The sequence below is a fragment of the Octopus sinensis genome, linkage group LG26 (assembly GCF_006345805.1).
Source record: "Octopus sinensis linkage group LG26, ASM634580v1, whole genome shotgun sequence".
Classification (NCBI taxonomy): Eukaryota; Metazoa; Mollusca; class Cephalopoda; order Octopoda; family Octopodidae; genus Octopus; species Octopus sinensis.
In genome coordinates this window covers 17,964,909-17,982,769 of record NC_043022.1, presented here as the reverse complement: position 1 = coordinate 17,982,769, position 17,861 = coordinate 17,964,909, and the positions used below count along the sequence as shown (strand labels likewise).

At 36.7% G+C, this 17,861-nt stretch overlaps 1 protein-coding gene across 1 annotated transcript; it reads right to left on the bottom strand.

Annotated features, from left to right (window-relative positions):
• Positions 1–12,998: 12,998 nt before the first annotated feature.
• Positions 12,999–15,363, bottom strand: LOC115224858 (probable serine/threonine-protein kinase tsuA). The gene has a single exon (XM_029795808.2). The coding sequence runs from the start codon at positions 14,544–14,546 to the stop codon at positions 13,092–13,094; it is 1,455 nt and encodes a 484-aa protein (XP_029651668.1). The 5' UTR covers positions 14,547–15,363; the 3' UTR covers positions 12,999–13,091.
• Between the last annotated feature and the right edge of the window lie 2,498 nt (positions 15,364–17,861).

Below are 17,861 nucleotides of genomic sequence, written 5' to 3'. Positions count from 1 at the left end.
TTATTAAAAAAATATATATTATTTTACTGCTGTTGGAGTTAGTGCAAAGAGGAAGGGTATAGATTCCATCCCTGAAGGCCCCTAGATTGTTTTGGATAAAGAGGGCAGAGCAGTGATTTGCTGCTACTGGGATGCTCACAGGGACTTGCTCAACCCCCAGCTGGGTCAACTGGGTGAGTGGAGTTTGCTGTTAAAAAACCTGAAATCCAACATATTCATTACATACATAGTTGCAGGGCCACAAATCTAGGCAGAGGGTGGTGGACATTTATTTCCCTGGCCTTTTATTGATCCCAGAGGGATAAAAGAACAAAGCTGATGGGATTTGAACTGATAACCTGAGAGTCTCTAAGTAAACACTGCAACACATTTTGTTTGATGTCAACCTTTTGTCATTGAACTTTCCCAATGCTGGTTCCACATTTTGGCACAAGGCCAGCAATATATATCGTTTTTAGAAAACATAAATCCAGAGAAGAAGTACACTCTAAGATGTAGAGCAGTGTATATTTTAATGGGGGGAGTACAGTTTAAGGGATTACTCTAGGTTTCCCATCCATAAAGGGTTTATCTTTATGGCGTATTGTCAGACCCCAAAAATTGATGGCCCAAGACCTCTTTAAAAGTGATCTTGGGCCAACAGGTTTTGGGGTCTGACTGTACGCCATAAAGATAAACCCTTTATGGACGCGAAACCCAGGGCAATCCCATAAACCAGCCTTTCCTAATATATATATATATAGTTATTAAGAAATTTAGTAACATAAACAAATTGAATAAAGTTGAATAAAATTTTGTTTAATTTCTATAATTATTACAGAAATTTTATATATCTAATAAAATTATTAAGTTGTATACCTAATCCACAATAAATTTTAAAGAATAGATTTCCATATCTATTTCTGCAGGAATTCTACTCCACCTAAATTTCTTTTAATATTATAAATATCACCTCTAACCAGCCTAAATTATTATATCCCATATAAACTACACTTCACTCTTAATTAAAATTTTTCTAATTTTAGGAACTTACATCTTGGTTACCTCCCTTGCACTATATTTTTAAGCTTTTGATATGTGTGCCAATTAATACCTTATTTACTAGGAATATTCTCATAAAAAGTTCTTCTAAATTAATATTCAAAACCTGATAAAGAATAGATAATAATATCTAAGTTTCTATTTCTCTACAAAAAACTCCACCCTCATGATCTTTGTATGTATTACAAAGCTTTATAAATGGATTATGGATAAAGAAGATAACATTTTATAAGAACCAATTAATAATTTATAAATTATCATATAAAGAATAATAATAACTTTTTCTTAAATCTATAATAGAAACCAAAACTTTTCTATAAGTTTTATTAATAATATAACTTTTACCCAATAGTTTGATCATTTCTTTACTCGATATTAAACACAAGTCATTCATGACAATTCCCATGATAAGGAAATATTAACTTTAATCTAGAAATTATAAAATTATCAGAGATTTTCTTCTGGCAGCTTACTTCACCTATTAATATAAATAACCTATATTCTATAATAAGTTTTTAGAACACAATTCTATTCTACCCCTTATCTATAACATTCTACAATAATTTTATATTTACTTTTCAATTTACTTATTTAAATTCCTTCACTTTAATTTTAAACCATTTTTTCTTACTTATTTACCCACTATATCATTGATATATGATTTCTTTCAATTTTTTTTTTCCACAGATTATATCTTATAAACCTTAATTGCTTCTTTTTCCCCGAAATTATTTTATGGATGTTATTGCTCCAATGATGGAGATGACGGTGATTTGCATCTTTCTCATATCAAACCTGATCCTTCATTTTCTAATGAGTTCCAAGTCTCTGCACCTCATCATCATCACCTTCATTTATCGCCTGTGTTCCCTGTTGGCAGGGGCTGGATGTTTTGACAAGGATCCAAACGGTCCAAGGACCGCATCATTCTCCAAAATCTTTTTTTTTTCTGGAATGGTTTCTATGACTGGAAGCTCTTCCTAATGCCAACCACTTTACAGAGGGTGGACTGGACGCTTTGTTCCCATCACCTGCACTATTGAGGCCACCATGCAGTTCACAGGACTATGAGCTGTGGGGGAAGAGGGGATAGTCAGCTTCATGCTAGGAGATGAGGGGATTACTATGAGAAATGGGAGAAGGGCAGATTCCTGTTGAGAATTTTGCATGGATACTCTCATCTACTAGGAGAAGGGGTTAGGGTTAGGGACTGCAAAACGTAGATAATGAGGATAAGGTAACCAGATGACCCCACAAAGCACAAGGTAAGTAGAAGTGGGTGGTTTGCAAGATTGTATGGGAAGGAGAATGAGGGGTGGGGGAAGCAGACTACCAGAATGGGGGGTGGGCTGGATGAAACAAGAGCCATGTCCATTGTCTAGGCCCAAATCTTTTACTTGATCCAGTCATTAAACAGTGGCCATGCTGGGGCACTGCCTTGTCAAACAGATCAACCTCAGAACTTATTATTTCTTGTAAAGCCTAGTACTTATTCTAGCAGTCTCTTTTGCCAAACCACTAAGTTATGGGGACATGAACACACCAATAAAAGTCTTCAAGTGATAATGGGAAACAAACACACACACACATGTGTGTGTCTAATCATATAGATATATAATAAGTAAACTTAATAATGTAAGCAACTGAAGAGTTAAGCATGTGTGAGTAATTTATTTGTTTTTAAGATTTAAATAGAAATGCATTTTTAAAAAACAGAAAAGATTTTTTTTTAATTTTCTTTTGTGGTTTTTAAAAATTTATTTCTATTTAAATCTTAAAAACAAATAAATTACCCACACATCCTTAACTCTCGATTTTCTTACTTTATTCATTTTACCTATTCTTATAATCCATAACACATTGTAGAAATTTTCTTCTAATGTGATGGAGATTAAATTTTGGATTTATTAATCCCTAATAAGGATATGACATCCTTGAATTGACTCTGTTTGTGTGTGTATAAGTTAGAGGTAATGTAACCATCTAAGGGATAGATGTATCCAAAGGCATTCCTGATATTACCTCAGTATGTATGGTCCTTGCTATAAGGTATACGGTAGTAGGTAATTTAAAAGGTAAGACCATGATTTAATATATATATATATATATATATATATATATATATATATGAGTGTGTGTATCTGTGTTTGTCTCCCATCACCATTTATACATATAGGTAACCTCAATTTGAGGTTCTAATAGAAGACACTTACCCAAGGTGGCACCCAGTGGGACTGAACCCAGAACCATGTGGTTGGAGAGAAAACTTACCTGTATTTTAGTGATCGATACAGTTGGAATTGGGGTCCTGCCCTTGTGTTATTCTCCGAGTGACCCTCAATTCAAATGAAGTGGCTTCAACTAGGAATGCAAACAGGATTTGTCACAGACTTAGCCATTACTCTTTTACACTAACCATTAAATGGATGCATTTAATTGGTCGCTGCATTGCAGGGGTCAGTCCCAGTATGTGGCATCTTAAGCAGATGTCCTCTACTATAGCCCTGAGCTGGTCAAAGCCTTGTGAGAGGATTTGGTACAAGGAAACTGAAAGAAGCCCATTGTATATGTGTGTAATTATGTTTATATGTATGTTGTTGCTGTCTTCTTGGTTTGTGATAGTTGTAAACGAGTGTCACCTTCATACAAGCAGTGTTTTTTGTTTCTAATCTTCCATGAAAACGTCTGGTCATGGGGAAATATGACCTGACTTGGAAATAGCCAAAGGTTGGCAACGGGAAAAGCATCCAGCTGTGGTAAGTTTGGCTCAACAAATTCGATCTGACCTATGCAAGCATGGAAAAGTGGTCATTAAACCCAGTGCTGACGATGAAATCTCTGTTCATGAAAAACAGTGAAATAAAGAAAAGACAACAGTTGGTGCAAGCTCACTGTTAAATGGTTAACAAATTTACTTCACAACCATGGAGTTCTGGGTTCAATCCCTCTGTATGCTATCTTGACTCACTGTTATCTAACACAGCTTTGATCTAACTGCAAACCAAGTGATTTTGGATAGATGGAGACTGTGTGGAAGCCTCTAAAACAGTCTGTAACAGCAACCCCATCCCCTTCAAATATTACCTTTTAATTCTTTCAGTCATTGAACAGTGGTCATGCTGGAGCACCTCCTTCAAGAGGTTTATTCAAACAAATTGGCCTGAGTGTTTTATTTTGTATTTTTAAATCTAGTATTTATTCTTTTGGTCTTTATTTACTGAACTGCTAAGTTATAGGGATGTGAACAAACCATCACCAGTTCTCAAGTGGTGCAGGGAGTAAATACAGGTACAAAGACACACACTCACATATACATACATATATATGGGGGGGGGGGTGACAGGCTTCCACACAATTTCCATTGACCAAATTCACTCACAAGGCTTTTGTCAGTCAAAGGATATTGTAGAAGACATTTGCCTAAGGTGCTGCACAGTGGGACTGACCCCAAGACCACGTGGTTGCATGTCCAGACCCTCCACTCTTTATAAAAAAAAACAGCAGGGTTTTATCTCTCAACAATTCTCCTTTCTTGGCCATGGTGGTCTGGCTGGAGAAGATTCAGAAGAGTGGCAACAAGGCATTAGTTCTGTCCCCTTTTCAATCCCCACAAGGGCCCCATTCCTAAAAGAAACACCAGTTTTGTCACCATGTCACTCTGATACTGCCTGAAGATTACAATTGTCTGAGGAGTACTCGGCCATTTACAATAAAAGATGATTCTGTTATTGTTTAGCTTCCGGTTAGTCATGACTGACCTGGCTTTCCGTCAGTTATGATGGCCATGGTCCCCATTGGGTTTGGCCAATGGCTCAGCCTACTCATAAAATTAATGTGCACATGGTCGAATGCTCCACAGATACACATCCTTAACATAGTTCTCAGTGATATTCCACTTGACACAGAATGTAACAAGGCTGGACCCTTATGAATTACAGGTACACCTCACTTTTGCCAGCTGAGTGGACTGGAGCAACTTGAAATAAAGTGTTTTGACACAATGAGCCACTGGGAATTGAACTCACAGCCTTACAATCATGAGCCAAATATCCAACCCACTAAGCCATGCACCTTCACCTGTCATGATTAGGTAGGGCTATAATCAAGGGTCCATTTATGACCATCCTACCTGGCTTTTTTGACCTAGTTCATCTCTGATTATACTAACCAATGTGTCCTTCCTTTTCTTTAAAGACAGTAGGGTGTGATTTGAGAGACAGACTGATACTTGGCTGTTGTGTCTAGCAAACTGAACAAGCATGTACAGGCTCGTTTGTTGGTTCATATTGTTAAATATCATTAAATTGTGAGAGTGTGTGTGTGATAAATAAATATTTTCATGAAAAAAGTTAATATTCCAGTAATTTCTATAGATTTGGGTCAGTGTTTAGTATTAGAGAGAGAGAAAGAGGAGGGGGTAGAGGGAAGCAAAATGCAGAGTTTAATGAAACCACAATTAAAAACAGCTCCTCCCCCCCTCACTCTCAGGATCACATTTCATATGACTTGACATTGTTCCTGTCAGAAAGTGTTATTTCATGATGTAGGTTGCGAGAGGAAAGAGAGACAGACAGACAGACAGAGTTTGGTTGATATGGAAATAACATTCTTAATGTTAATAAAAACCAAATTAATTCAAATCAGTTCTTTGCGAAACCAAAGAGGGAACTTCCAGACGTTGGGCCACCTGCAGCTTGTGGCACCTTGGTGTCTTTATTAGGAGTATGGCCCACCTGATGAAGAGGCATGTCTAATGTGCCCCACTTCTCAAAACAAAATCTACCTGCTCTAAGCAGCCACTGGATTTGCTAGAAATGGCAACCAAGTCTCCCGCAAGTCTTCAAAAGGAAAACACATTGGATAATGTACTCCAAGGTACATTATGTTAGATGGAAAAATATGAAAACTTTATGACTGGATCACTTTTTATCACAGGTTTGCTTATGTATGACTGACCAGTGGTTAAACAACAACAACAACAGCAGCAGCAGTATGGAGCCAATGAAGGTGCTTTTGTATGGACACTTGACAAGACAGAAACAGCAGCCAAATTCTTCTCTGCTATTTAAAAATGAAGGACACTTTGGACAATAGAGCTGTTTTGAGGCTTAAACAACATGTTTCTACATATTGAAGAGTGAAGACATGCTTGATTGACCCCTGACTTCACCCTCCCAGCCCCTCGATTCCTTTCATCACTGCTATCCCCACCCCCCTCTCATTTGTCTTTACCCTTTTTGCCCAATGTATGCGTCTTCATTAAGGGAGTAAAACTGGAGCCTGGTGCTGCTTCCTGGTTCATCTTTTAACCCATGCCAACATGGGAAGCAGAAGCTTCGGTCATTGGACTGTGGCCATGCTGGGGCACTCTGCTTTGAAGGGTTTTAGTCAGACAAATCAACCCCAATGGTATTTTTCTTAAGCTTGGTACTTATATTCTGTTGGTCACTTTTGCTGAACTGCCAAGTTACAAGGACATAAACAAACCAATATCAATTGTCAAGCAGTGGTGGAAGACAAACACAAAGACACACATCTTTTTAGTTTCCTTCCCACACCAAATCTACTCATAAGGCTTTCATTGGCCCAGGGCTATAGCGGAAGACACTTGCCCAAAGTGCCACAGAGTGGGACTGAACCCAGAACCATGTGGCTAGGAAGCAAACATCTTATCTTCTTCAAAAGTTTTCATGAAGTTGCATTTCACCAACATCTGTCCCCCATTAGCTTAGGAAGGTCTTCTCTTTTAAGTCCTGTCTCTCCCAATAGCAGAAATCTAACTGAGTGGCCTTCATTCTTTATACAAAATTCAATATCTGACATAGTTTTTATTCAACAGACTGATTTCTCTTAAATCAAGTTTTTCTCTCAGTATGTTTGTACTCTGGAATCCATGCATGCAGTCATTGCGCATCCCTCAGAGAATTCTTGCCTCATTCCTTTCCAGTCGCCTGCATTCAAGGCCCATGTCTCACCACCAGACATCATTACAATTCAAACACAAGCATGATACAATCTGCCCTCCACTCTGAAGGAGAAAACTTCTGCTGCTGGAAGAGGTTCACTGAACTTTTTCCCACCCATTCGTATCCTGACCACTAAACATTCTGAACAGTTGTTTCCCCTGCAAATTACGTCACAGGTAACAGAACCTATTGACTACTTCTAGTAAGCCAGCTGGGAATTGAAAAAAAAATCCATTTTTGCTGTGCTGTTAATGATTATGGCCCCAGTGCATCCACCACATACAAAAGTTTGCCTATTCTGTTAGTCTGTGATTCTACTACAATTCTTGTGTGTCCACAGCTTGCACTGGATAACAGCATTATAGAGTTCCTGCCAACTCCTGTTCAGCATATCAGGTGAGACCATTTCCCTGATAGTTCCAGAGTAGATTGGTCTTTCCTGGTAACACCTTAGTCTTTGCTGAGTTCTCTCAACTCTGGGTTTTGATTCCAAGCTTGAAATATGTTTACTAATTCCACTATGAGAACTACATCGACATATAGGGGTTCCCATAGGCAGCTGGTCTTGAACTCACTCCTCTTGTGATAAACTGTAAGACTATGATGAATAGAATGGGTCTGAGGGGTGAACCTTATGGATCCCTGCTTTCACCCTAAATTCACCGTCGAACTCATTGCTGACTCTCACTTTGTGCAAAGCAGTTTCAGCCCTCACAAAGCATTCCTTGGCACTTGGTTTCTTTGGTCATCACCAGATTGCTGAGCAGGCATCTTGTCAAAAGCCTTCTCCAAACCAAAGAATGCTACATCATCAGCATCATCTATGCTGGCAGGCTGCACCAGACTCCAGTCTGATTTGACATGGTTTTCTACGGCTGGATGCCCTTCCTGACACCAACCACTCTGAGAATGTAATGGGTGCTTTTATATCAAAATAACTTGCAAGGCAAAAAGCCCTCAACTAGAAATGGTTTGTCGTATTGAGGGAAGTGGAGTGCTTTGTGTCAGCTGAAAGATTAAAGGTAGAGAGACAGGTGTTTTGCTGTAGAATAGATACATGGATACCCCCAGTTGGAGAAAAAGAAAGGAGAGAGATGGTGGCAATGATGTGTCAGGACATGTCCTTGAGGGACAGTAGGTGGGGTGAGAATAAGTGGGGTGTCACACAGGTTTAGACTGGGTAGAAACAACAAACAAATGATAGAGAAAAAGCACTGATGCTAGTTTCATAAAAAGCAGTGGTGATGGGGCCACGTAAAAAGCACCCAGCACAATGTAACAAAGTGGTTGGTGTTAAGAAGGGTATCCAGCTGTAGAAACAATGCTGGAAGAGACAACGGAGCTTGGTGCAGCTCTCCAGCTGGTCAGCACCTGTGAAACCCATGCCAGCATGAAAAACACACATTAAATGATAAAAGACAGACAGATACACAATTCACAATTATTATCACAAACACACACACACACATAGAGATACCACACAATTATTACTATCATTATTATTATCCACATGCACCTACATATTTCTATAGACCACGCTATGTAACTCCCAGTACAGTTACACAATAAATAAAGAGTTTGTTATTCTCATAAATGCTTTAAAATAATCATTATTTTAAGACAGAGAGGTACGTGTGTGTGTATGAGAGAGGGGGGTGCCCACCAAATGACTAAACAGGTTGGTACATGACCCTTGCTAATCGACTGGTTTTCATTGAAATCTTCAGCATTTATAAACAATCTCTGAAGAAACACTTTCACATTTGAGTAGAAACGACAGAGAAAAACAAGTTTATCAGAGAGACCTAATAAATACACACACATGTACAATCATGGAATGCGATATTTCTACACGATTATTTTGTGTAAAATGTTACATTTTATTATCATTCGCATCTGTAGTGTGTGTGTATATATACATATATATACACACACACACAAACATGTTAGGATATCATTGGTCTGAATTAATAACACCTGACAAAACTCCGCAAGACTACCCAATCACCTCCCCCCTCCCTACTCACAACATAATTAACGACTAATTAAGGCCAAAGGCTTCATTACATCGGTGTTAATAACTACTGGAAATGGATAAACCCCACAATGTTCTATATCTTTATTTCCAAAAAATATTAGAAGGGTCTTGAACCCTCAGAATAATCTAGATTTATCTTGGGCGCTTGAACGACTAGAAATAGCAGCCAACCTTCGATCACATCCCATCGTCTTAAAGCTGGGAAACACGCATTAGATGATGCAGAGAGTTTTGAAATACGTGACCGTCATGGTTGGAATGTATTAAACGATGTAAACAACTCTGAAAGACGGGATTGTTACAGCTGGAACACATTTCATCACAGATTTCTTTCTGCCAAAAACCGGTCCACCTAGGGCTAAACATGCAGTAATATTTAGAGAGGCTAAAATTAAAGAGAATTAAATAATTATTGTAAATTTTGAAGAGAATGGATTATTAAAAACATCTAATCCTTGATTAAGAACCGTTAAGTTTCGTTGTTAATAACTGCTTCGAGTATATATATATAAAATATATACGAGTGTGTATCTATAAATATATGTGTGCGTGTGTATAAATGTATATATATTTATGTGTGTGTGTGTGTATTTAATAGACTTCGTTGTGAAATGTGTAGAGAGTGTAGTTTGTTTACAGTAAATAATTTTTAATTGTTTATCTTAAATTTAAAATAAAGTAAATATCGAAGAATTAATTTTTTAAAAAATTATATTAATAATAATTTCTAATTAAGAAAATAAACGAGGCGACCAAAATTGGTGAAGAAATGAGAAGAAGGAGGAAGGTTGTTGGAGGAAAGTTTGGTAAAGAAAGGAAGAAGGAATGAAAATGTTTAGAGGAGATCGCTTAGCAAAAAAAGCCATCGCATATATATGGGTGTGTGTGTATAATTTTTCTGACATAGAATCTTAAACGGTGTATATATATATATATATATATATATATATATATATTATATATATACACACACACACACATATATATTACATAGATGCGATATACACACACACATACATACGTACGTATATATATATACTTATGTTTGTGTATATATGTGGTGGTGAGAGAACCTGACGGGAGGGGAGGACATAGAGAGAAGTTTGAAAAGAAATTAGCGAAGAGCAAATTAGGACTGAAGAACAATAGAAGCGCAATGAAACTGGGTTATACATCTATATCTATATAGATACATACACACGCGCGATCTTATTGCCACATGCACAACAACATACACATAAAAAATATAATATATATCCGCCACATACGTGTATATATATCTATATATATAGGAAAAGAAATGAGATGAATATATATTATATATATATACACACGTTCTTATGGCTATGTACGACACAATACACGCATATGTAAACGTATATATTATACACACAGAAAACTGATTTAAACACGTTTCTAGACAACATGGATCAGTTCTGTTCTGAAGAGGCATCGAAAGAGTCACTTCCATAGGAACAAAACTATTAATTGATGACGAACGCTTTAATTTCTCTCTTCATTTCATCTAATTAGGTAATTAACAGTTGTGCTGCTTTTAAAACATCGCCATCAAACAAATAGTGATAAAAATTTTCAACAGGAAACATTCATTTAAAACGATTAACATTAATACATTTTGGGCCAAAAAATGCCAGCCACGTTGTAGAAACTGGTTTAGCACCGAAAGGGTCTTCATTAAGGGAAACCCACACCTCCTCTCTAAACGTTCTTTATACACAAATAGTGGTAATAATAATAATAATAATAATAATGGTTTCAAATTTTGGCATAAAGCCAGCAATTTCGGGGCCGGGGTCAAGTTGAGTGCATTGACCCCGGCGGTATTCATCTGGTGCTTATTTTATCGACTTTGAAAGAATGAAAGGCAAAGTCAACCTATAACGATTCCTTATGTGGACCAAACCAATTAACCGGATGAAATTATAATTGTGTGGAGACAGGTATAAAAAAAAGGGTTGAGATTTATAAGCTTTCACTGTTTCAGCACAATTGAATTTGGACAAGTTTGAAGAATTTATTGAATGAGATATAAATGGTTAAGCTTGTGCCAACTTTAAGAGGGTCTTTTTTTTCCAGCAGACGTCGGGGACAATTCTTTTTTAAAGGGGATTCCAAAAAAGTAAAACACGAAAATTAAAAATATTGGGAAGCTTTTAAAACCAACCAACGACCATTTCTCTACAATTCCAACACGAATGTCTTCTTTCAAATAATAAAAGTAATTTCGTGTGTGTATATTAACGTTGGTTTTTAAGTTATAATAAAACCAATTTTACATTACTCTGAAGGTTACTCCATACTTTTGTAAAGTACAAATGTACTATTTATTCTTTAACAAGGATAATGACTTCGAAGTTTCTAAGCCATCATCGGACTTCATAGACACATACATAATGCAAATTTATACATACATATATATATGATGCCTATATATATGGTAGAGATTGTATTTCTACTAAACAAACTAATTCCATTATATTTCAAATACAATAAGAACGAGCAAAGCTTCCCATTATTGTTAATTACTCTAAAAGTCCTTTGCAAAATACATGGACATCACCAATATGAAATTAGATTTTTCAAATAGAAATTCTTTCCTTAATGATTCATAAAGTTAGAAAATAAAGCACATCCTCATTCTTCTTATTATTATTGGCAACGTTTAATTAGTCAGATCCTGAAGCAAAAACCAAACACAGCTAAGTGGAAGAGATTTCAATGATAAAAACAAATATCTTCCCGTTTATGAAATTGTTTGGCAAGATTTTTGATGTGAAGTCTTGAAACAGATTTTGTTGTGTTTCTACCATAAATAAACTGATATTTCTTTATTTCTTTTAATTTTTCCTTGACCCTGGTTAATTGTGGGACGTGCAAAGGGGTTTTTTTTCAATTCCCCATTTATGTGTCTGTCTGTGTTCTTTAAAACCTTTTCTCTCAACTATTTCTTTAATTCCAAACAAAGATTATGATCTTCATAATCACCATAATCATCATCATTATTATTCTATTTATATGTTCTCTGTTATATTTAGAGGAACATGGATTGAAGCACACACATAAACATATATAATCGTTATATACAAACCAATATTAAGAAATCTGATTCTCCCCAGACACAATAATATATATATACATACACACAAACATACATATATATATGTATATATATATATATTCCTGTGTCCAAATAATGTTCACATGTGTAGTGTGCTGCTTCCGCGGTAGGAAACTCATCACGTTATTAATAATAAATATTTAAAACAAGGCAAATATTTAGAATTGGAAACAATGAAATATGAAGAACAACACAAAATACCTCAAGAATTCGATTCTTACTTCAACTTTCTCCATAATTATTTTGAAATTTAAAAATATAAAATCAAAATAATCCTTCATTAAACCAGAGAAAAAAAAATTAAATGACTGATAAATCAATTAATAAAGTGTCGATAATCCTTTTTTATTTTCCACAAGTGGGTATGGATCTATGATATATATATATATATGATATACACATATATATATATATGATATATATATGTATATATATGATATATATATATATATATATATATATATATATAAATAAATGTATATATATATATATATATAAAATGGATATTTTGTAAATCTGTCTTTATAACAAATTTATAATTTAATAAAATGCTTTTTTTAATTAACTTTGAGTATATTTATGTAAAATCTCATATTGATAATTAAATTGGTTCTTTTTTCTTAACATGAGACTAATGTGCATATATGTGTGTGTGTGTGTGTATATATAATTTTATATAATATATATGTATATATTTTATTTAACATATATACACATATTTTATATATATATTTTTATATAACATAATATACACACATACATATATACATACACACACGCAATGTTATATACAAATTCACACACATATTTATGTATATATATATGTATGTATGTATATATATATATAGTGTATGTGTGTGTGTTTTGTGAAGATGTATATATTATAAACAATGAATGCCAAAACGTTTCACCAAGGTTTAAATGATTGTGAAATGATTTTTCGGTTCAAATCCGCCAAAATTGCATAAAACTGTAAAGCCTTCTCAGGTGAGATGTTAGAATACATGTCTTTTTCTCCCCCGTTATTATTACTGGTACCATTATTATTATTATTATTGTTATTACTACTACTACTACAACTGCTGTTGTTGTTGTTGTTATTGCAGTTGTTGCTATTGTTGTTGTTGTTGTTGTTAATGTTGCTAATAGAAACACTGTTGCTGTTGCTATCGCTGTTGGAAATGTTTTTGGTGCCGTAATTGGTGGTGATGGTGCTGTTGCTGCTGCTGCTCACGCTGTTGATGCTGCTGTTGCTGTTGTTGTTGTCCTTACTGTGCAGAGCATTGTTAATGAGCAGCAGATTGCTGCTGCTGTTGTTCTGGCTGCTGTTGTTGTTGCTGTTGTTATTATTGCTGTTGTTGTTCTTGCTGTTGGTGCCGCCGCTTGATGAAGAAATAGTGGCGGAGGCGGCGGCAGCGGTGGAGGTGCCGCCTTTGTTTTTACTGCTCGTGGGGCCGATGTTTGCTGCTGCCGTTGCTGACAATGATATTGATGATGTTGATGATGATGATGATAATGGTGGCGATGGTGTTGTGGCAGAGAAAGAAGTTCGGTTATCAATTTTGATGGAGATTTCCCCCGTGCTGCTGGGGTTGGCGGAGGCAGTGGCAGCCGTCGGGTTAGAATTATTACCGAAATTATTGCTGGCCGCAGAACAGGAGCTGCTCAGGTTCAATTTTCTGTCGATCCCTGAAGAGGTGGCGATGCTGAGGGAAGGAGTGGGGCTTGTGGTTAGTTTGGTGTCAGAAAATTCCATTTCTTGGAGTTGATGGTAATAACTCTGAGACGGTGGTGTGTGTGGCGATGAAGAAGAAGATGACGATGAAGACGGCGATGTTGCTTGGGGTGAATCTTGTTCCAAAGATTCCAGACGTTCTTGTTTGGGGAGTTGAAGAATCAACGGTTCCTGTTTCGGTTGTTGAAGTTGCAGTGGTGCCTGTTGTTTAAGAATCGCCTTCCGTTTCGGTTTATTCCTTGAACCCGAACCTCGAGGTCGCCCTCGTTTCTTCTTCTTGGGTATAACCAATTCACCTACAGCGCCCACATCAGTGGTAATCGCCGGTTTCACCTTTTGTCGGGCTCTCTTCACCTGACGATTCAGCTCAGTAATCACATAATAGGTAGGTTTGTCGCGACTCAACCTTCTGGGTCGCCTCAGACGGTCCGTTGGTGATTCTTCGTCCTTATTTATATCTGGGCGATCCAAATGTCCCATCGCCTCCTCAGCTTCTTCTTTTAAAAGCAATTTATTCCGAGAAGCGAACGGGTGTCCACAGGTACAAAATTTACAAGCAACAGGTACTTGTTCCTCACATTTTGGACATTTTTTCACAACTGTTCGATCGAACTTTTTACGGACCATAATTGATTGATTACTTGGTTGATTGATGGTGATTATTCAAAAAATATTTTACCAGTCGTTTCTGATACACTTTGGAAGATTTCTGTAATTTTTAAATATTTCCTTCGATTCTGCCCTTTTTTTTTTTTAGAAAATGAAACACAATAAATCCGTTTACTCCGTCACATTTACAAAATAAAACTGTTTAAAATTGAACCTGGTTAATTAAATAATCCGAGTGTTGAGACAAGAGTTGTTATTTAGATTTAAAGATCCGTTTTATGTTTTGGTTGAGATTCCTGGAGGTGGGTTTCTCTTCAATAATCGATAATTCCAGCGAATTTTCCAATCGAAGACGAAGTTATTATGACGATAATAAACTAATTAAGCCAGACGATTAATTATAAAAGGCGACTTAAAGTTCTTAATTGACTTCGTGTGGTGTTTGTTGTTTTGAGGAAGTTGAGAGTCGGATTCCTCCTCTTCACTTCCAAAGTGCAACTCTTCAGAGAAGAGAGACGAACAGTTCGAACGGAAGTGGCAGGCATCATGGGAAAAGCGACAGGGTTCCGTCTGCTTAATGCACTCCATCCGTGACCATCTTGTTTGTTTGGTCTGTTTAACAGTGGATATTTAACATTATATTATTTAATGGTGTACCTCCATAAGTCGGCAAAGTTTGGGATTATAGCGTAATTTGGCTGCTATTTCTAGCAGATCGTATGATCACTTAGGTTCCATCACGAACTGGCCAATGTTCGTTTCACTTGAAATTCGGACGACCAGTCTTCTCTCTCTGTCTCACTCTCTCGTCTCTCTCTCTCTCTCTCTCGTCTCTCTTCTCTCTCTCCCTCTCTCGTCTCTCTTCTCTTTTCTCTCTCTCGTCTCTCTCGTCTTTTTCTTTCTCTGTGTGTGTGTCTCTCTCTCTTTCTCCCCTGCTTCGTTCTTTCTCTTTTCATTCCTTCTCTCTCTCCTATCTTCATTCTCTCTCTCTCTCAATTCCTTCTTTCTCTTCCTTTCTCCTCTCGCCTCTCTCTCTAATCTTTCTGTGTCTCTTCTCTCCTCCCCCTCTATCTGGAAGGTCGCCCGTTCAAACTCTGGCTCCGCCAGGTCTAAGAAACACGCTTTTTTCTCACAACGGCTCCAATACTAGCTGAGGGCCCCAAACAAAGAAATTCTTCAAAACTGCTGTTGTCATTATTCTCCTCCAATAAATAAACCCAGTCACGCAAAACAACAAAAGAGCCTCTATGTGGTCGCTCGACTTGCTAGAAACTGCAGTAAAATCTCCCTCAACTCTGTACTGGCAATGAAGGAAAGGATACGTTACATAATCTAGCACAGTGGTTCTCAACTAGGGTCCACATAAATTGGTTATATTCTAAAATACACAAAATATTTCAAGTTAGGCGATTACTAATAATATTTAATTATAAAATTATAGTAGGTATTATAATCCTTGAATGGCTATGAGGGCCCATCCAAGTAAAACAGGAACCTGGGTGAGTGGGAGGGCTTCAGAGGCAAAATATGCTTGAGAATCACTGCTAACATATGAGATGGTCACAGTTGGAACATCAATCGAATGTTTGGCACTAGCTGCACAAATTATGTCAAGCAATATTTGGATCTCCTTTGACACGCCGGATAACATATCAATACAAGTGTGCCACACCCCATCGAATTTCTTCCCTCATAACTTTCAGAAATGCAGCTTTTCGACGAATACCTTTCAGATGGTGTAGCTTACGATTATATTGGGACTCTGTCAGTATATATGTACGACGATGGGAGTGGAGGCTGAAAGGTCCTGGCTTTGGGTAAAAGAAAATGTTATTCAATATGTTCCCCTCTCAGATTCCCATACTTAATGCAGCGGTCCTTAATATTTTTCTAAGCCCTGTAAAAAACTCAGAAAGTTGAGCCTCCGACCAAGACGTTCACGACACCCTTTTAGCCAGGGACTTTTCAGCATTCCCTTGTATACACACCCACGAATTTCTTTTCTTTTCTTATTATATTCCAATTGGATTAGGTTCCTACATCCATAGACATACCTTGTTAGATATCGTTTCTGGGCCCCACACATGCACACAATGGCTGCTGTGGCACAGTTCTTCACTTAGAAACAACAACAGTTGTTCTTTGACCAATTCCATCTTTTCTATTTCCACCATCAAAACCAACAAGCAAATGCTGGAGCATCTATGTCCTGCGGCTCCCAGGGCCTCATGCGGCCCCCAAGCCTTCCCTCTAGAAATATAATTACTTTAATTGACTTGTGTTTTACTTTCTTTGGTGCAGCCCCCTAAAAAAGATCCAGGTTTTGGATCTAGCCTGGGTATTAAAAAGGTTGAGAACCACCAATCTCTGTAGTCATTCAGCCAGCTAGAAATAGCAGCCAAATATCCCTCAAATGAAAGACATATTGGACATTGATGTCCAGTAAATGAAGAAAACAGAAAAAGTAGAATGGTCATATATTGATTGGTTTTGAGGTCAGTGGAGAGGAACTCGAACTTGGCCAAACTGTCACAGAATTACACCTCTTTCTCTACAGTAAAATGACTGCATGGTGGAATGTGCTGCTTGGTCATCTATTAGACCAATGTTAAAGATCTTGGGGTGCTAAAGTCCATTTTCACAGAATGCTGAGAATATATAAGAAACATATTTAAATAAGAAGCATTACCAATCTTTGAAGTTCCTTACAGAAGTTTTAAGGAGGGGGTAGAGAAGGTGACTGGGTTGGCTGATTTAACTTGTCATTAAAGGGATGCAGGACTAACAAAATTTTGGGAAGTACTGAACTATAGACGAGAAACCCCAAAGTTTTTTTTTTTTTTTTTTTTTCAGCACAAATCAGTTTCATAGAAGTTAATGTTTCCATGGACTGGGGGAATACATGCATAACAAAATACAATAAATTACAAAATATACAGTTTGAATATTACATTTATTATACATATATATGTATATATATATGAGAAAGAAAGACTGAATGAATGAGCAAAACATGTCACTTTCAAGCATGTAATTTACTAATCAAACACAGAGTTGTCAGAGTAAATAAGGGATGAAGAGATGAAGTGGAAAGTCTCTTACAGCTGTTTCTAGAATAGTTGTACATATGGTGCATGGGTCATTGAGTAAAGATTTTCATTAAAAAAACAACTATTCCATCTTCAGAGAGGGGGGAATTAAGGAATATCCTTAGAAAAGGATGTTCTATATGTACTCCATACATTACATATATATGGAGTATATATGTCATGCAAAAACACTGTAGAAAAATTTATTCTTTCTGTGCAACCCCATATGAAATGATCCACAGTA

Excerpts from the sequence above, each read along its gene's own strand:
- LOC115224858 (XM_029795808.2), bottom strand. The coding sequence starts at position 14,546 with ATGGTCCGTAAAAAGTTCGATCGAACAGTTGTGAAAAAATGTCCAAAA.